We start from the raw sequence: 21,252 nt of genomic DNA on the forward strand, positions 1-21,252 counted from the left end.
AGATATCACTTTGTTGGGAAGGTAACAGCACTCCGTGATGTCAGGCTGGCCACATCACTGGAAATGTCTTCAGATAGCACTGGCTCAATGGCCTTGAAATAGAGATGAGGACCAATCCCTATGGTTGCCAATGACTAGCAGAGTAAAATCCACAGGGATACCTTTACAAAGACGAGGAGACTGAAAACACTGAGACGCCATTATTAAAATGACAAGATGAGATTACTCTGTTTTGTTGAGACCTTAATGCCCAATACAATTTAGCTTTTCCTACTTGAGCTGTTGCTAAAAACCAACGGTCCATCCCAAAAGAAGAGTGCTGGGAGGAGTAAATTTCATACATTAGAATCTAGGAATGCATCATGAAAACAGCATCTCTGCTCCTGATCCCTTCTCATTTTACTTCATTCCTTATATCATTAGGATTTTTTGTTATTCTTTCTGGATGAGTTTGTTTTTTATTGAAGGAGTCATTTTTTATTATGTGTCTGATTGCTAACTACTCAGCATCTTTAAAAGTGGGTGGCATACAAACAAATGATTAAGTTTATAGTTATGCTCAGAAACTAACATGTGGAAAGAATTGCTCTAGCTGGAGCAATTCCTTTAGTCTGATCTATGAAGAAGAAATCCAGTGTTTTCTTCCTTTTTTGCTATCCTAACTCTGCACAAAAGCTTATACAATAACTGGCTGTATATCACCAAATACTTAAAAAGGCCTTAAAGCAGTGGTGGGATTCAGTCAGTTCGCACCACTTCGGGATAACCGGTTGTTAACTTTCTGAGCAGTTTGGCAAACTGGTTGTTGGAAGAAATCATTAGGGCAAAGAACCGGTTGTTAAATTACTTGAATCCCACCACTGCCTTAAGGGTCATCAATCAAAACTCTGTGGAGACAATGTACAATTTGAAAGTATGTTTATTTTTCTCTTAAAGTCAATGATAATTGCATAGAGGAACTTTTGAGGAAAACTGGAAACTTTGATTGTTCTGACTGATACCATGACCTCTTTTATACAGACACTGCCTCTTAAAGGCAAGAAAATATAGCTTACAAGTCTAGTTATATTTTCCATTTTCTATTTTTTCAAGAATAGAAGTAGGGAAAAAATTAATGGAAGTAAATTGAAAATTGAAGCAGTAATGGCCAATGGTAGTTTATAAATTGCCATTTGGATAAAATGGGATATCTGGGTCTTTATATATACAGAGCCTTAAAATACAATTTGAAGTAAAAACATCTTACCCGTATGTGAACCAAAAATCTGCCCTGGTATGAACTCTGGACAGTTAATAAGCTGAGAAAAGTCCGTGTGTGGAAGACTACGTGGAGAGGGACCTGGAATTGGCCATTTTTCTGGTTCTATCCTTTTCCTCATCTTCTGTTCTACTATTTCTATTTCAGTACTGTCCTTTAAGGCCTGTATTATACAAATAAACATATTAATTAACCTGCATGTAAATAAAATGCAATTATGCTTAACACTAGGACCTTAACTTTGATACATAAAGATTATAAAATACAAGTTATTTCTGTTTTGATAAATATTTACGAAGCCAACAATGACCTTTGCATGGTGGTTTGTTTTGTTTTCACTTCTCAAGATGGCCTGATTTTCTAAATTTTGCAAAAATCTGTTAAACAAATTTCCATTTAGAAACAGCTAACTTTTCCCTGAACTATAAGCAATATTTGATGTATACTTTGGGAAATTCCTTTTTAAATGAAATATGTAATTGTAATCTTTGATATTATCTGTGTATATGAGTTATGACAGCTAGTCCATCTTTCTTCTTTCCAGGTTTTCTACACTAAAATAATACTTGCTAAAAACAGTTAAAATGTTTAGCTTTAGCTTAGCACAAAATATAAGTTATATGAGTAATATATGAGTTATGACAGCAATTGGGACTGAGATTGCCATCACTAAGTTAGATGATTGTAAAGCGTGTCACATGAATACATTGCTTAGCAATAGCAATTTAAGGCAGTCCTGGTTGCTGTCATTACCCAAGATGTGCAGGTTGTTAAATGGGAAGCCCAAACAACAACTTGGGTGCATGCATGTGAGCACGGGGAGGCCCAGAGGAGAAGTGTATGTATATGTGTATGTGAGTGCAGGAAAGAAGCAATTGGGTGCACACATATAAACACAAGGAAATAAATAGAAGAATGACTTAGGTATGGTGTGAGAGCACAGGGAAGGAGGGATGGCATAGTGCATGGGAAGATCAGAATAGGGACTTAATTGAGTGACTTGTGATCTTTCCTGCTGGCTTCCCCACTGACTTTGCTTCAGGGAAGTTGGCAGACAAGATCATCAATGGTGATCAAGTAACTGTGGAATTTTGCAATCATCATAAGTGGGACTTGGTTGCCAAATGCCTAAATTGCAATCATGTAATTGTAGGAGCACTGCAAAGGTTAGAACTTTGAGGACCAGTTGTTAAGCAGCCCTTGTTCAGCACCATTACAACTTTGAATGGATGCTGAATGAGTAGTCAGTAAAAGAGTTACCTGGACAATGAAAATAATGATAGTCTATAATAAGCAATCAATATATTTTAATAGTTTTCAATTTCTTTTTTTTATTTTACTTTATATATTGGACAAGCTAGGCTTGAATTTTCTTTACTTAGGCCAGATTTTATTTTTATTTTTTTAATTTATTTTTAAATTTATATGCCATCCATCTCACTCATATAATTTTTATAAAAATATAAAGTGTAAATTCATTGTTCATTACAAAATAATTGTTTTAATCATTAATTCAATGGATCTATTTTAAATGCAAATTGAAATTACAGATAGTAGCGTCCAAATAAAAAAAAAATGTTTTGTTAAAATGTTTTTTAAAGGTGAAAATGTAATATACATTTGTTATTACTTAGAAATAATGATTTACCTCTAATATTAAGTTTACATTTGTAGTGAGAGCTTGCACACGATGGAAGCTTGCAATCAAAGATATAGGCAAGAATCCTTGCTGGTCCATCTTCCTTCTCAAGAAGAAGTCTCTTTCCAGGTTTTCTACACTAAAATAATACTCGCTAAAAAACAATTAAAAATGTTTAGGTTAGCACAAATATAAGTATGGGGAGCCCTTGTCCTCTGAAAGCTGATTAATAGGACTTTCTTCCTTTGATATGGCCTATAGCAGTGATGGCTAACCTTTCCGCCATCGCGTGCCAAAAGCGGGAGGAGCACAGTGGGGGTCACATTCACGCGTGCCCACATCCATAATTCTATGCATCCTCACCCCCCATGCTCCCCCCGCTTTTGGCATGTGATGGCACGGTGGGCCTGGTAGGCCCATTTTTTGCTCTCCCCACCCCAAAAACGGCCTTCCCCACCCCCCCAGAGGCCCTCCGGAGGTCGGAAACAGTGTGTTTCTTGATTTCTGTTGGGCCCAGAAGGCCCGAAAATCAGTTGGCTGGCGCATGCATGCGTGCCGGAGCTGAGCTCGCGTGCCCACTCATATGGCTCCATGTGCCACCTGTGCCATAGTTTCGCCATCGCAGGCCTATAGGCTAATCAATAAAACTAACTAACTAACTAGGACTTCCTTCAGTATTAGTTTTTGATATAATTGAGCATTTAGATTTTTATTCTAATTTTATTTGTATATTATTGAATTATAACTATCCATGCGTAAAAATTTTTACAATTCAAATACAATATAGTAACTAACCATCAAAACCTCTTTAGAAAATTGTCTTATATAATGATAATTTCATAATTACAGTGTTGTAGACATGTGAATTTGTCACACTGTAATACATAAGGTAAAACATACTAAAAAAATTTTTGTAGCAAGAAGAGTGTCAGTGAAATTCAGTGAAAATGCTTAATGTGAGTAAAAGAATAAACATCCATTTCCAATCAATGCTGATACTGATACATTAAAAAGCTAAGGTTTTCAAAAGCAGTTTATTTAAAGTTTGGCTTCCTCACTCCTCTGTAGCACATACATTACGCAATCTACTTACATTTGGCGTTTAATGTATTCTTTAAGCAATGTTTCATCCACAGAATACATCTGCACTCCTGTCCCATCATCATAATAATACATCATATTAGTGCTAAGATCTGGCTGAAATGGCTGATCAGTCCTTTCACTATACTGTTCTCGGTAGCCACACGAATAGTCATGGTTCACTTCAAAATTAGCAGAAGAAAAAAGTAGATTAAATAAATGTACCCTTGAAAGCTTTCACTGATTGATTCGATACGAGAAAGGAATCACAGAATATTTATAAAGGAATCACAGAATGTATCACAGATTTCGCAACTAACAACAATAAAATATATTATTTCTTTTTCTGTTACTAAGCATTAACAATGACATAATGTCATTGTCAACATAATCAATACATACATACATATTCATCTATTCCTCTTATTCTCAGAGGGTAAGGATTAGTGGCTTAGATTCTTTTACTAGCTTCCTTAAATGTACATGACTCAATTCAGTTTCATGGCTTGGCTTATAGTAGAAAAAAGTTCATATGGCTATTTAACTGGGGGGGGGGATCAAGATTTCTGAACATAGAAAAAGTGGGACATTGAATACTTTTGTATATCAATAATCATTCCTATTTTTGTTTTATTATAATATTTAAGTCTGAATCTCTTTACAAAAGAGATCAGGATAGGGGGAATCTCTGGGGGATATCATTTTATACCCAACTCTTCATTCTTAGAGAAGTTTTTCATACTATTATTAGTCTAGTATCCAATATGTTTTAATTGATTTATTGTTGATGTGTTCTTGGCTTTTATATCTCTTTCCTAAAATGAAATGTTACAAAGTCTTCTTCAGATTCTATATCAGAGTCTGGGCAAAAGTACAATGTTACAATGTTAGACATTCTGAAGGAAAAAATAGATTCTTAAGATGAGATATTAGAGTCAACTCTCTGAAATCACACTTGCAAATTTTGAATTTCCTATGATGTCCTATTAAGCAACAGATTATAATTGCTTGTTACATGAGCCAGGCACTCTCTGTCTGTTCACAAATGAAAACCTAAGCCCATTTCAAATTGTTATTTATTATTAGTTTATAAAACTAATTCATATAACAGGCCATGAGTTGGCATTATGTTATAAGCAACCCATGTAACTATGGCTAGTTTTGCAATTTAGTATGTTCAATACCATTTTTTCTTAATAATTTTCTATTTCCATACTTCGAGGATTTCCTCTTCCACGTCCTCTTCCTCTTCCCCTGCCTCTCCCTCGTCCTCTGTAAAATCCTCTAACGCTGCCACCTTCACTTCTCACACTCGAAACTTCATCATGATCTTCTCGCTTTTCCCGATCCCTTCGCCAGCCTTTTGGAAACAGAAGAATAAAGTTCTGCAGTTACACAACTGAAGTTCCCATAGTCAGACATCAACGACATATGCAAGATAAACCACCAGAATTTTAAGTGACATACTAGTTCTTGCCTCATTGCGTCTGTTGTTGTGAGGCACAAGCTTGCTGGTTTCTGGCTGGGATCTTGAACTGTTCTGAGATCCTGGCCTTTCTTGGTTATCTGGCTTCATATCATCTAAATGAAGTGGTACCCATTTATGCTTATTACCTTCAAATATAAAATATAAAAGTATAATGTTAAGAATATAGATCTAATACAATCATTTCTAAAATATTAGTTGCAATTAAATTCTAATATATACACAGAGGAAAACAGGTAGCAATATTTTCAAAAATTCACATTTACTATACTTAAAACTATAGATAAAATTTAGTTCAGACTAACCTTTTTTCTTTTGATTGTTAATCGGACCCTCATCTTCACTAACATTTTCTCCATGAATATCTGGATTTATCTCTACATTTTCCTTTATTTTATTGGCATTTTTCTTTTCATTTTTTTCTTCTTTCTCTTTTTTTATTGGAGCTTTTTTATTCTGATTACTTACATTTTTACACTGTAACAAAATATTAACGGATGTAAGAATTAAATTTTAAGCATATTCATATAATTGAGGCCTTTTAAAATTAATCATATATTTTTTAAAAATCCTATTTTCTTCCATCTTTACTTCTGTCTCTTATTAATCAAATAACCTTAATTCCCTTATTCATCAAATGACCTTATTTCCCTTATTTACCAAAGGTAATTTGCACAAAGTCCCAATTATTATTTCTTCAAATCTGCTTCAGGTATAAACTTTCTATGAGCAGTGTATTAATTTTCTTTGCAGATAATAGTGGGAACAAGATCCATTTTTTTCTTTACATATCATGATGGGAACAAGATCCAAAGAGACACTTGTAGGGTCTTGCATTTTTTAAACTAATAACTTCTTACCCATTCATTTTGACTTCTAAAACAGGTGCTTGATCTCTCTTGCTAGTGACCAAGGTCAGCAATAGAGACTAGCTGCAAAATGATTACAGAAAGGTCTAATTTTTTGTAATTTCTAAATGTCCTTGTTAAGCACAGTCGAAGCTTTTTCAACTATCTTCAAGCATGCCAGCTCTTTTATTTTTATTTATTTATTTTGAAAAATTATATATACCCCATCTTATAACCAACTCTGGGCGGCTCCCAATCAAAAGTAAATATGACTTTTTATTTCAAATATGCTTTTAAAATAAATACCGTATTTTCCGGCGTATAAGACGATTTTTTAACACATGAAAATCTTCTCAAAAGTCGAGGGTCATCTTATACGCCGGGTGTCGTTCTCCTGTAACCAGGCAGACCAGCCCGAAAGGCTCTGACGAGCCTTAAATGGCTCTGACGATCCAAGCCCTGCGATCTGCTAATCAGGCAACTAAGTTGGGATCGCCAGAGCCATGGAGAAGGAAAAAACTTTTCTCCTTTCACATAGCTCTGACAATCCAAGCCCTGGCGATCTGCTAATCAGGCAACTCAGTTGGGATCGCCAGAGTCATGGAGAAGGAAAAAACTTTTCTCCTTTCACATGGCTCTGACAATCCAAGCCCTGGCAATCTGCTAATCAGGCAACTCAGTTGGGATCGCCAGAGTCATGGAGAAGGAAAAAACTTTTCTCCTTTCACATAGCTCTGACAATCCAAGCCCTGGCGATCTGCTAATCAGGCAACTCAGTTGGGATCGCCAGAGTCATGGAGAAGGAAAAAACTTTTCTCCTTTCACATGGCTCTGACGATCCAAGCCCTGACGATCTGCTAATCAGGCAACTCAGTTGGGATCGTCAGAGTCATGGAGAAGGAAAAAACTTTTCTCCTTTCACATAGCTCTGACAATCCAAGCCCTGACGATCTGCTAATCAGGCAACTCAGTTGGGATCGCCAGAGTCATGGAGAAGGAAAAAACTTTTCTCCTTTCACATGGCTCTGACGATCCAAGCCCTGACGATCTGCTAATCAGGCAACTCAGCTGGGATCGCCAGAGCCATGGAGAAGGAAAAAAGTTTTCCCCCTCCAGCTTGCTTACCTTAGCTGCTTGTCTTGCTTTACTTGCCTTGCTTCGCTTGCCTGAATCCATTCCATCAGCAAGCAACTCCCTGCCTGCAATCAAGCAGGCAGGGAGTTGTGGACTTCAACTCCCAGAATTCCTCAGCCAGCAAAGCAAAGCTGTCTGAGGAATTCTGGGAGTTGAAGTCTACAAGTCTTAAAGTTGCCAAGGTTGGAGACCCCTGTTCTGTTGGGTAAGTTTTTTTCCCCTTTGGGATCTTTAAAAAAAAATAGTTAATTGGGGTTTTTTTTAGTTGTTCTTTTTTAGACCTAGCCATTTAAAGTTTAGGAAGCTTTCATATAAAAATAAAAATAAAATAAAATAAAATAATATTTGTGCAGCTTTCTGAGATTTAGTATGTTTTTGTAGTGTTTCACTCTAACTACACAAACACACAAAATCTCACAAAGCTGTATGTGGAATTTTATGTGTGTAAAGTGTGAAAGTTGGGTTTTTGGGCTTTTTGTGGCTGTGTGAGGTTCCTGCTTGTTTCAAGGGCCATTTTGGGTCTAGCACAGCTGCTTTTACATTGTGGGTGAGCCTGTTGTGTTGTTGTGTTGTGTTGTGTTGTGTTGTGTGTGTGTAAAGTGTGAAAGTTGTTTTTTTGGGCTTTTTGTGGCTGTGTGAGGTTCCTGCTTGTTTCAGGGGCCATTTTGGGTCTAGCACAGCTGCTTTTACATTGTGGGTGAGCCAGTTGATGTTTTTTAATTTTTATTTGGTGTGCGTTGGAAGAGGGGTAGTCTTATACGGCGAGTATAGCCCAAACCCTATATTTTAACAGGAAAATTCGGGGGTCGTCTTATACGCCCAGTCTTATACGCCGGAAAATACGGTACATCATATGGCTAATGACAACAAACTTTACTATAGAGGGGGAAAAAGCTATCAGTGTGTAAGTATTACTGTTGCTATTTAAGATTTTAAAAAATAAATAGTACAGTTTTCCACAAAGTGAAAGAACCAAAGGTTCTGTGATTAACTAAAGAAATAAAACTATGAATATTCTAGACAGGAAAGACCACCAGTAGAATGTTATGAGCAGCAAAAAGTATATATTCACACTCTCTTCTAGAGAAGTGTAGAACAAACAACTCCTTCTATAATAACATAGAAAACTAAAGCTGTGGTGAATTTCCCCCCCAAAAATGAACTTACCTCAGAGCTTGCAATTTCACTTGGTGTTGGCCAATTTGTTGCATCATTGAAATAATCTGCCTGCAGCAATAAAAAAACAACTTAATGTTCATTCAATATTTATTCAAAAACAAGCAGGAAAATATTCATAATTGTCAATGTACTCATATATAGCAACTAGATTACAGATAATATTATTAATAACTGTCTTCACTATTACAACAGGATGACAAGATGTACAGAGCAAATACAGGTACTACTCACCCTAACAACCACAATTGGGACTGGCAACTCCATTGCTAAATGGTGAGTCACTAAATGAGACATTACAGTCCATGACGGATTTACAACCTCATTCTGCCACAATGGTTAAGCAAATCACCCATGGTCATTAATTGAGACATCAAATTACCAAAATTTGTGATTTTACTGCTGGCTTCTCATTGACTTTACTTCATGGAAGCCACCTATGAAGCATGCAAATGAGAATCACATGACTGCAGGGCTCTGTAATAGTCATAAACACGCACTGGTTGCTAAACCACTGGCCCCCCCCTGAGATTTTGACACTGTGACTGCAGAAATGCTGCAATAGTCCTAAGTATAATGGTAGCCTTACTGTATAAGGTTATATATCTTTAAAAACATGTATATCCGGAAAGTGGTGAAGACCTGGCTCTTCCGGCAGGCCTGGGGCCGTTGATCTCGCTATGGTGATCCTGCGAGACCCGGCGACGAATTGGAGCGTATGGGTTTTATTGTTTTCTTTTTAAACTTTTGTATGGGATATTGTTCGCATTGTTTTATTCTTTGTTGTTAGCCGCCCAGAGTCCCTCGGAAGTTGGGCGGCATAAAAATGCGACTAATAAATAAATATCTATGAAGGAAAAGAGACAATATGGAATTTAAGAACAGAATAGTAGCAATACTTAAAACCTGAAACAGCTTTTGAAAAAGGTATGAATTCACGTATTTTCTACATAGATTTTGGGGGTGGGCAGAATTGAATTAATTTTTTTGAATTTATCAGTACTGCCATAGTAATTTGGAAAACAATGCCATGGTAGATGTGACAGTCAAGTCCCTTAAAAACATATGCAATTGTGAATCACAAAAAATTATACTAAGTAATTACAGCTTTTTTATTACTTGACAAGAAAAAAGCCTATTAAATCAGAATCAAATACCCTGAAACCAAGTGTAGCCATTCTGAATGGTGTCATTTTGAGTTTTCTGACTGTTCTGAATGTAGCTGATGAGGCATTTGTTTTCTATTTTATTTGGTTATCTTTTTTTTCAAAATGTTTTCTATATTAAATAATGCAGCATTAGTGACCAGACACAACCTTGTTATTAATTTAGACTGGAAGGAATAAATGATAATGAAGCATTGTGATTGAACAGCATTTAAACACACCAGAGAAGAAAAAACAGTTTATCACCTGCTAGTCTGCCTAAAAAATTACTGGGTTTATTCTTCTTGTTTTTCATTTGTTGCAACAAATATGTGTTGGAGGAAAAAAAAGATTTGAAACATTGAATACACACAGCTTCAGATGAAGGCAGTTTACCTAGGTAAACTATCAGGAATAAGAACATTTCTTTCTTATTTAAAATAGCCCAGAGGTGATTTATGTATATGTCTTGGACAGTTGTAATTTAATCATAATCATAAAATGGGAAGCTATGATTACATTTTGAAGTAGTAAATAAAATAAATTATGAGTACATTTTTCAAAGCAGAGAGGAAAGAGCTTTAAAGGATTAGGATGTCCTCCTCTTTCAGCAGTAGAGATACTAATAGGTTCAGAACTCTGGAAGCCTTCAGTCAGAAAAAGTCAAACCCACTAACTCCATCAGCACCAAAGTTTACTGTCACCAGGAAAGTGTAGTTATAAAGAATACTTTCTCACGAGGAATTGACATGGAATATGGAAAGGAAGCACATCTTTTAGGAAAGAAAAGAAATGAGAACATTTTAAAATTCTAACACAGAAATCAGAATTCACAAGAATAATCTGAATATGAATGTGAAGACGGAGAGCCATACCTGCATTAAAAAAACAGATAAAGTCAAAAATGCTACTGTTTGCTGCAAAAAATATTTCTAAAATTGCTGAGATTTGTTTTAATCATTTATTGATTGGTATTTTTAGAAAAGTATTACATCCAGGAGTTAGTTTGATTAGGAGTCTGTTTAAACAAAATAGAGACTTGTTGGAATAATCTTTGCATAGTTAGATATATTCAGAAAATATGGTACAGGCAGTTAAATTGAAGAAGTCATTCATTACATTAAGTGCTTCTTTAAAAGTTTGAGAATGTTTGTTCAAATTATTTTCTTGAAATTGGCTCAAACTACATTTGTATAATTGTTGCCTTGGTAGTGACTCTTTCTCCTGCCCTTTAAGAAAATTATCTGTGTTGCTATAGTCTTTCTTTTGAACCCCTGAGGTACAAGGGCATTAGTAGAGAACAAGCATACAACAAATCTCAACAAACCAGCCCAAAGGAATTTATACTTTGATTTTAAGTGAACTTTAAAGATTCTGCAGAATACAATAGGCTTTGTATTTAATTTATATTCTAATGCTTAGCTATAATAAAAATACTCACTAATACTAGCCATTTTCCTAAGCGTTAAACTTGTGTTATACCCTTAAGCCATTTTACATTATTTTGTAATTAAAAACAGTCAACCAAGTATTTAGGATAGTTATATACATTTTATAATCAAAGTCAGAATATAAATATACACACAACTGAATTTTTAATAATAGAATATTGAACTTAAATTGTATCGATACATGCCTTACTGGGTTTCTTTATCTTCAACTTTCCTGCTTTTATGACTTTAGTAGAACACTGCAGTTCTAAAATAAAGGAAAAATAGTTAAAGCTTGATTTAAACTGATTCAGTTGAATAGTACTATATATTTAGCAGGTACATGTATAGCATCAACTTATCTGTACATAATTTATTTGTGAAATAGTTTACCAATGTATTTCAAGATTAATGGTTTCTTAGAAAATCTGAAATACAATACTTATAAATACTTAACAATAGTTTTATAAATTATTTACCCATATCAGCATGCATTTTATTAAACTTTAAACATAAAGCTGCAAGCTTATATATCTGTTTCCCCATCATGTCCCTATATTAAGTGAACATTTCAACATCCAACATACTTAGCAGGCATCAAATTGAGGAAGACTGTTCTACATACTTAACTAAAAATACATGCACCAACCATGATTTGTGTCTACATAAAGACACATAGGTCTGCATTGCAAAAAAGGTTAATTATCATCTCAGTCTTTGAATTGAATTATGAAAGTATTTCAAAAGGGAACAAACAAATATATTACAAAGTATAACTATCCAGCAATCTTATTTAATGAAAGCACTAAAATGAGGCTGTTGGGAACAATAGGTAAAACTAATGGATAATCTCCAGAGAAATGCATAGATAGAATGTAATTATCATTTATTTCTTTGTCTCATTTATTGTTTAGCAATCACATTGCATTCAAAAGAGAAAGAGAGAGAGAGGTAGACACACAGAAAAGATCACTGCTCACTACGGTCTCATTCAAATAAAGTTATTTAACAACTATGCCAGCAATATTCTCACTCTGGCATGTGTTACTGTCAGGCATACATAATTTAGTCATAAATAAGGACATTGGTCTTTATTACTGACATATTTGTGAATGATCACTAACTGAAGTAGTTGCTAAATGAGGAGTGCTTCTCAAAGTCATGTTCTAAAGATGAAAGTTTCTGCACATCATGATATAAAGAAAATGGGGGGGGACCCTAAAAAATCATAGAAGAGCTTGTTCCTCCCACTGCCATTCAGTGCCACTACAACTACCAGTATCAGGGCTCTCACTAACAGTTTCAGATGTCTTGGAAGCATTTGAAAGAGGAGGAACTGAGAAAATAAAAAAAAAAATTCTAATTTTTATTTTTTTTAAAATCTGTTTCATATGTTAATAAATAATATTGAAAATACAATTGCAAGTATAGTTATAAATGTATTTTTTCAAATGATACTAGGAAACATTCATTTTTTTTTGTTATTGATCAAAAAACTTTTGAAACAAAATAAAAATTTCCCTATCTAAATTTCCTATCTAAATTACTTTCACTAGTAAGTAAGTAAATGAGTAAGTAATTAAGTAAGTACTCACTTACCTGAGTAAGTTAATGGTGAGAAGAGAAAAGGAATCAAAGCCAGCAAAGATAAAAACCTCAAAAAGAATCTTTACAAAGAGTTTGAGACAGCTGTTAGAAGAGACATGCCAACCTTCAATCTGACACTGATTGACAGATAATAAATAACTCAAAGGAGATCTACCGAAATTGGAAATAATGTATAGTAGAGATGCCAACATTCAGAATATCTTAAAAGATATTCCTTAATTACAAGAACCCCTAATACTAGAAGATAAAATTAGATCAGCATTCTGGTCATTAAGGAACAGGAAGCTACAGGAACTGACAGAATATCCAATGAATTATGGCAAGCAATAAAAGAAGAATCCGTAAAGTTCTAAATAAGCTATACAGTATTAGCAAGTCTGTAGAATGACACATAAGCTATACAGTATTAGCAAGTCTGTAGAAAGTCTGTAGAATGGTCAACAAATTGGAAGAGGTCAATTGACATTCCAATCCCCCACACCCATAGATAGAAACTTAACATAGTGTGCAAACTATCTTACTGTATCCTTAATATCACATGCTAGTAAAATACATAGAAAGTGATATTAAAGATCATCCACAATGTCGATTAGAAACTTAACATGGAAAAAAGATACCAGATGTTCAAACTTTAGAAAAGGCAGAAGAATATAAGACATTATTGCAGATGAGAATATGGAAAGAATATCATGAAACAGAGGGGCTCCAGGTTGTCAAAGGAGTGCAACAAGACTGTATACTCCAGTGGTGAAATGTAAACTTTGTTACTACCGGTTCTGTGGGTGTGGCTTGGTGGTGGTGGGGTAATGTGACTGGGTGGGCGTGGCCAACTTTTTTTTTTTTTTTTTACTTTTAAAAGCATTTTTTCTATAACCTTTTCAGCTGAAGAGGTTGCAGAAAAAAAATGCTTTTAAAAGTAAAAAAAAAAGCCTCTGATGATCGCGCTGCTCAGCTGGGCATGGGGGGGGTGCGTAGGGATTTTTGCTACTGGTTCTCTGAACCACCCGCTGCCATTGCTACCGGATCAGGCGGTCCGGTCCGAACTGGGAGCAATTCACCTGTGGTATACACCTTTGTTTATTCAACCTATGCACCAAATGGCTATTAAGGGAAGCTGGATTGGAAGAAAATAAGTGTGATTTTAAAATCGAAGGGAGAAACTTCAGTGACATGAATTACGCTGATGATACTACTGTGATAGCTGAAAATGCAAAAGATATTCAAGCTCTAAGTAACAAAAGACAGTGAAAAAATGGACTAAAATAAAATATAAAGAAAACCATATTAATGATATCAGGCAGAAGCAATAGTCTTAAAATAACAATGAAGGTAACAAAATAGTGGATAACATATGTCTTTTATTTAGAGTGATTTTACTTATCACTTATACCGTGTTTCCTCGAAAATAAGACCAGGTCTTTTTTTTTTTTTTTTAACCAAAAGACCCATTAGGTCTTATTTCTGGGGATGTCTTATTTTGCAGGCACCTGCCCACTTCCTCCCACTATTTACTTGCCCACAGCTTTAATGCCACAGGGCTTCCCAGGCAGACACACTTTTCATCTGGATGGAGAAATGACGGAGACTCGAAGCTTTGTCTACTTGCAAATGGGATGCTTTGAAACAGAGCTATCAGCATTGGGATCGCCCACATTTCTTCCCTCCCCCCCCCCCCGTGCCTCTGCCTTTTCCTGGCTCTACCGTGCACTTTTCACCCAGAGGGAGATGAAGCTTTGTTGGCTTACAAATGGGACGTTTTGAAACCAAGCTAATCTCTCCATTTCAAAGTATCCCATTTGCAAGCAGACGAAGCTTACAGTCTCCATCATTTCTCCGTCCTGGTCAAAAGTGTTTGGGTGCCTATGAGGTGCTTGAGAATGGAGTGATTTGCTCCATCCAAAGCAAATGATAATTTGAGTAGCACAGACATAACAAACATAACAGGGGAAGATACAGACTTGTAAGGATGTAGTAAAAGATCTTACAGTAATTTCAATGCCATCAAGACATGGGTCACATTAAATACATGCTAGTACACTAAAAGAAGAGGTGATTGAAGAGCTGTTAGGATCTTTGATATTTTCTCTGAGGACTCCTAGAATAGTAGAGATACCGATACCAGAAAACTGAAGAACGATAAATATAGTCCATCTCTGAAAGAAGGGGAAAAAGAGGATCCCAATAATTATAGTGAGCCTAATGTCAATTCCTGGAAATATGTCAGAATAGGTAATAGAGCAAGCCATTATAAGCATCTCAAAGACAATATTGCTACCAAAAACATGGCACTGTCAAAAATAGATAATGTGAGACAAAATTCTTCTGACGGGCTAAGTGTTCCATAAATAAGAGGAATGCTGTGGATATACATTACATTGATTTCATAAAGTTTTGGACCCTCTCACCTAACCTATTAGGTAATTTGAGCAACACTTCAGAAAGATAGATTCACAACTGGCTGACTAATTGCACATAAAGTCAGCATCAACTTGGATAGCAGCCACCAGTGGGAGCCCACAGGAGTCTTGTTAGATTCTTAGTCTTATTTTATTAATGACCTGGATAACAGGATTGGTGACCTGTTCATCAAACTTGTGGATATTACATTGAGACATTTGGGCAATAGCCAGGATGATAGAATGAGATTATAATTTAACTTGACAGATTGGAAGACTAGGTTGAGAAGAATACAATGTTTTTCAATAGGGAAAAATGTAAAGTATTACATTTGGGGAGAGAAAACATAGAACCACAAAAAAATAAAGGATTCATGGCTTGGAAGTAAAAAACCATATCAGCAAAAAAAAATTGGGTGCAGTCATTCACAGGAAGCTGAACATGAATTAGCAGAGTGAAACAAACACTAGGAAATATAATGCAATTCTGGACGGTAATAATACTGTATTAAAGATACATGAAATCTTATTTCCCTTTACTCTGCATCAGCAAGACCACACTTGGGGTACTGAATACCTCATTTCCAGAATGATATTGTCAGGTCAGAATAGACTCAGAAGAAGGTGATGAAGATGATACAGATTTGAGAATATACTCTATAAAGAGACAGAAGGAAGTTGGGATATTCAATGTAAAGGAAAAAACGAAAGGAAGACATGTCAGTAGTAAGGGAAATAAAAAAGTGTCGTAGGGAAAATGATCAGAAGCTACTTTACATGGGCATACTTTATATAAACTGGACCTACTTAGATTTTATTTAAACGTCAAGAAAAATTTCCTAACTCTTAGATCTTCACAACAGTAGAGACTGTGAGCTTTCTGTCTCTGGAAAACCACCTCTGGAGCATGGTTTAATTGATTTTTTTCTGTGCAGTGCAGAAGTTGAACTAAATTCCTAATGGTTCTTCCAGAATTCTAGGTTTCCATAAAAATGTGTAGCTTCATAATACAAGGAAGGAATTAGAAACATTCTACTGTTAATACCAAATAAATCAAGAAACATATACCACCCCAAAATGAAATACAGGTAGTCCTCAATTTATTCCACAATTTTTTTAATTTATTTTTATTTTTATTTAAAAAGTTTTAACAGTCATTACAACAATTTTCCCCCACCATATTTTTTATCTAAAATGCCTTAATTTTTTTACATGTCCACCATATATGATAATACGTGGCATCATCACATTCACATCTCCAACACTTAGGTTGCACACTTGGATACATACAGGCTAGCTTTTTAGGATCCAGATGCCATCTATAAAACATTTTATAAAAATTCTCTCTTAAGTTTTGGGCTTGCGTGAACTTCACATTTCTAACCCATATTTTTTCCCATGTTCCATCATTATTGGTTCTTCAATATTTTGTGCCCACTTTATCATACAGTCCTTAACTAACTCCGTTTCTGAATCTATTTCTAGCAACGAATTATACAACCTTTTTATATGCATTTGACTTTGATCTCTAATCTGTTTTACCAAGTTCTCCTCATTTTGCAGAAAACCAATTTTCTGATCTTCTCTCCATCTAGCTTGCAACTGTACATGTTGAAACCATGTTCAAATTGTCCTTTCTTCTCTTAGTTGATTCAAAGATTTTAATTGTAGTATACCTCTTTCCTTGTTAAGAAGCTCTTTACATGTAATCACATCCTGCCTTTGCTCTACACTTATATTCTCTATCGCGTGTCTGAGTATTGCCCCTAATGGTAACTTCTCGTTTAGTTTATACTTGTACTTTTTCCAGACACGCAATAGAGCATTCCTTAATATATGACTTTAAAAGTCTTGTCCACTTTCTTATCATATAATAAATAAGCATGCCACCCGTAAACCAAATCATATCCCTCAATATTCAAAATTCTTTCTTCTGTTAAATTCATCCAATCACTCATTGCTGATAGAACAGCTGCCTCATAATAAAGTCTTAAATTAGGCATTTTGAGACCTCCTTTTTCACGTGTATCCTGCATTATTTTTTGTTTTATTCTCGGTCTCTTCCCTGCCCAAACAAATTATTAATACCCTTCTGCCATATCTTCAAATTCTCATCTTTTTTAAGTATTGGTATCATCTGAAAAAGAAACAAAAACTTACACAAAACATTCATTTTTACTGCTGCTATTCTTCCTAGCAAGGATAATTGTAATTTTTTCCAGCTTTCCATCTCTCTCTGTATTTTTTGCCACAATGGATCATAATTATACTTAAATAATTTCGCATTTGATGTCATAATATAAACTCCTAAATACTTAACTTTTTTTACAATTTCAAATCCTGTTAGTCTTTCTAATTCTTCTTTTTGATTTGTAGTCATATTTTTAGTTATTATCTTCGTTTTCCCTGTATTTATTTTAAATCCAGATACTTGTCCATATTGATTAATTATATCCATTAGACCTACAACAGACTGTAATGGTTGGGTTAAGGTAACAACCAAGTCATCTGTGAATGCTCGTAATCTATAGTCATACTGCCTAATCTTAATTCCACTTATTTTGTGCGACCCACGTATCTTACTTAATAAAAATTCCGAAGTCAAAATAAACAATAATGGAGACAAAGGGCATCCTTTGTCTTGTTCCTTTTTCTATATTAAAAGTATCTGTTAAACTACCATTAATTATTATTTGCGCTGTTTGTTTCTGATATATTGCCTTAATAGATTTTTTTTATTGAAAAGTTTTACAGAAAGTTCCCCCCCCAATATTCCCCCCACCCTTTCCCTCCCCTCATCCCACCCTCCCCCCCAGACTTCCCAGAGCAAAATACAAGGTATTTCAGTTAACAATCATAAGCTAAATTAACCTACCTATCCTCAGACTACTAATTCCCCCCCTGAAACCTTAACTCCACTATAGATAACATAATACTTAATACTTAACGTTCATTCATAAGCTATTTGATATTTTCTTGTCTGATACTTATTTTGAATATAATCAATCCATCTTCTCCATTCCAATACGTATCTTTCTTGTGTATAGTCCTTCAAATACGCTGAGATTTTCGCCATTTCTGCTAAGTTCGTTACTTTCAGTATCCACTCTTCAATAGTAGGCAAAGAGTCCTTCTTCCAGTATTGCGCTACCAACAGCCTAGCTGCTGATATTAAGTTCAAAATCAATTTAGTCTCTAATACTGTACAATCCGTCGTTATACCCAGTAGAAACAATTGAGAAGTAAATTTCAACCTTCTTTTCAAAATGTTCTGCATCACCCACCAAATTTTTATCCAAAATGCCTTGATTTTGTTACAGGTCCACCATATATGATATTGCCTTAATAGATTTTGTGAACAGAAGCAGTGGGAGGAGCAAGACCAAAAAGTAAAATGCATGGAGATTTCCAGCAGATGCTCCAAGTGCTTCAGAGGGCCAAGAATGGCAACTAGATTTTTGACCTGGAATGTTAATGGCCTAAATTCACCACAAAAGAGGAGAAAAATATTTCATTATTTGAAACAGTTTAAAAGTGATGTAATTTGTTTACAAGAGACTCATATCAGAAGTAAAGATCAAAAATACTTAATAAATGCAAGGTTAGGTATACATTTTGTTGCATCTGCTCCTGAAAAGAAGAATGGTATAGTTATATACCTAAAAAAAGACTTAATTGCTAAATTAATTGAAGCAGATGATCAAGGAAGATTTATAGCAATTGAACTTTTAATAAAAGGAGAAAAAATACTTTTAATTGGAGTCTACGCACCGAACCAACAACAGGAAAAATTTTATAAGCTTTTACATTCCAAGTTATTACAATGGGACTATAAATCATGTATTTTATTGGGTGATTGGAATGGAGTTTTGGACACTAAAAAGATAAGAAGGGGCTCTTGCAGAACATTTCAACGCGTGCCAGATTGCCAAAATTGTTTTTTGAAATGATGAAGGATATGGAACTGAGAGATATCTGGCGAGAGAGCAACCCCGAAGAAAAAGACTTTACCTTTTTTTCTGATAGACATCAATCTTTCTCAAGGATTAATTTTATACTAATTACAAATGATTTCTTTTCCAGAGTGAAGAAGATGAAGATTTGTCCAAGAGTTTTAACGGATCATAGTCCAGTCTGGATGGAATCAGAGTATGGAAGGGGACCTAAGAGGTCTTGGAGGTTAAATGAAAATCTGTTTAGATATGAGGAAAATGTAAAAGAATGTAAAAAATTTATGAAAGAATTTTTTATTATAAATATGCATAACGGTACATCTATGGAAATGGTTTGGGATGCAAGCAAAGCATATATGAGAGGCATTTTGATATATTTGAATAATAAATATAGATGCAAACAGGAAAAAAAAGGAAGGATTTAGAAGAGGAAATTAGAAAAAAAGAACAAGCTTTGATATTGAATCTAGCAGATAAGAAAATAAAAAAGGCAATTAATTTATTGCGAGGGCAATTTAATATGTTAATGGCTGATCAGGTCGCAACTAATTTGCAATATGCTAAACATAATACTTTTTGTAATGCTAATAAACCAGGGAGGTGGTTAGCATATTTGTTAAGGAAAAAACAAAAGTCACGGACCATAGAGAAAATAGAATATAAAGGTAAAGAGGTTTATCAGCAAAATGATTAAAAAAGCATTTTTAGAATTTTATACGAGGTTATATGCTGGTGATAAAATTCAAGGTACAGATATAGATAGATATCTACAGAAAGAGAATATTCCTACAATTACAAAAGAGCAAAGGGAGGGTTTAAATCAACCAATAACCACTGAGGAGATTATGTCTGCAATTAAGCAGTTGAAAGTGGGTAAAGCTCCTGGGACGGATGGATTGACAGCTGCTTATTATAAACATTTGCAGTTAGAAATGGTGGGTCCACTTAAAGAATTATTTACTAATATACAATCTGGAGGAGATGTACCCCCATCTTGGAGGACAGCTTATATTTCTTTGATTCCAAAGGAGGAGCAAGACCACACCCAGCCAAAAAATTATAGGCCCATATCACTTTTGAATACAGATTACAAGATTTTTGCTAAAATATTAGCAAATAGGTTAATGACAGTCATGCAACAAATGATTCATAATGATCAAATTGGTTTTATAAATGGTAGACAAATGAAGAGTAATGTAAGGCAAGTTGTTAACCTATTGAAGTATTTGGGGAAGAACAACCAAATCCCTGCGGTGCTGATATTTCCTGATGCAGAGAAAGCATTTGATCGATTGAATTGGCAATTTTTATTGAAAATAATAGAAAAGATGCAGTTTGGGGAATTTATTCCACAATTGAGCCCAAAATTTCTGTTGTTAAGTGAGACATTCGTTAAGTGAGTTTTACCCCATTTTACAACATGTCTTGCCACTTAAGTGAATCACTGCAATTGATAAGTTAGTAACCCTTCATGACTTGACCAGGTTATCTGAGGTACTGTCTCTTGCTGGTCACATTTACCCAACCCATCAGAGTGGGGAGGCAGGGTATGTTGCGGGTCCCATCTCCTAGGGAGATACACCTGGTGGGATCCAGAAGAATGGCCTTCTCTGTGGTGGTACCCTCTCTCTGGAACATCATTCCCCCAGAGATTAGAACGTTGCTTTAAATGAGGTTTTATATTCTGTAAGCCGCCTTGAGTAGCCATGTGCGAATAGGCAGCAATATAAATTTAATAAATAAATAAATAAATAAACCCAGTTGTTAAGTGAATCTGGCTTCCCCATTTACTTTGCTTGTCAGAAGGTCGCAAAAGGGGATCACATGGCCTTGGAACACAGTAACGGTCATAAATATGAACCAGTTGCCAAGCATCTGAATTTTGATCACATGGGGATCACAGGGATGCTATAAAGGTTGTGTGAAAAATGTTCATAAGTCACTTTTTTCAGTGCTGTTGTAACTCTGAACAGTCACTAAGTGAACTCTTCTAAGTCAAGGACTACCTGTATAGAATCTATTGGGCTGAGACAATGGCTACCTCAAAATCACTCAACAAGCTTCCATGACTCAGGGTGACTAGAACCTAGTCTTCCCTA

The 21,252-nt window shown here is 35.1% G+C and overlaps 1 protein-coding gene and 1 long non-coding RNA gene across 6 annotated transcripts in view; one reads left to right on the forward strand and one right to left on the reverse strand.

The window, feature by feature from the left end:
* Window positions 1-21,252, reverse strand: part of LARP1B (La ribonucleoprotein 1B) — a 77,431-nt gene that overhangs the window by 54,331 nt on the left and 1,848 nt on the right. For all 5 annotated transcript variants that reach the window (XM_060686832.2, XM_060686831.2, XM_087875008.1 and 2 more), the window contains exons 2-9: window positions 11,399-11,464; window positions 8,613-8,668; window positions 5,769-5,940; window positions 5,445-5,591; window positions 5,194-5,337; window positions 3,991-4,159; window positions 2,907-3,051; window positions 1,247-1,421 (exon numbers count right to left, since the gene is read on the reverse strand). In XM_060686832.2, the coding sequence (XP_060542815.1) occupies window positions 1,247-1,421; window positions 2,907-3,051; window positions 3,991-4,159; window positions 5,194-5,337; window positions 5,445-5,591; window positions 5,769-5,940; window positions 8,613-8,668; window positions 11,399-11,464 (1,074 nt within the window). The remainder of the gene's footprint in view (window positions 1-1,246; window positions 1,422-2,906; window positions 3,052-3,990; window positions 4,160-5,193; window positions 5,338-5,444; window positions 5,592-5,768; window positions 5,941-8,612; window positions 8,669-11,398; window positions 11,465-21,252) is intronic.
* On the forward strand, window positions 8,815-19,433 carry LOC117680200 (uncharacterized). Its single transcript, XR_004595568.3, has 2 exons — window positions 8,815-8,897; window positions 19,284-19,433. It is a non-coding gene; the product is annotated as an uncharacterized LOC117680200 (long non-coding RNA).

Source organism: Pantherophis guttatus, chromosome 8 (assembly GCF_059756535.1).
Source record: "Pantherophis guttatus breed Tessera chromosome 8, ASM5975653v1, whole genome shotgun sequence".
In the NCBI taxonomy this organism is placed as follows: Eukaryota; Metazoa; Chordata; class Lepidosauria; order Squamata; family Colubridae; genus Pantherophis; species Pantherophis guttatus.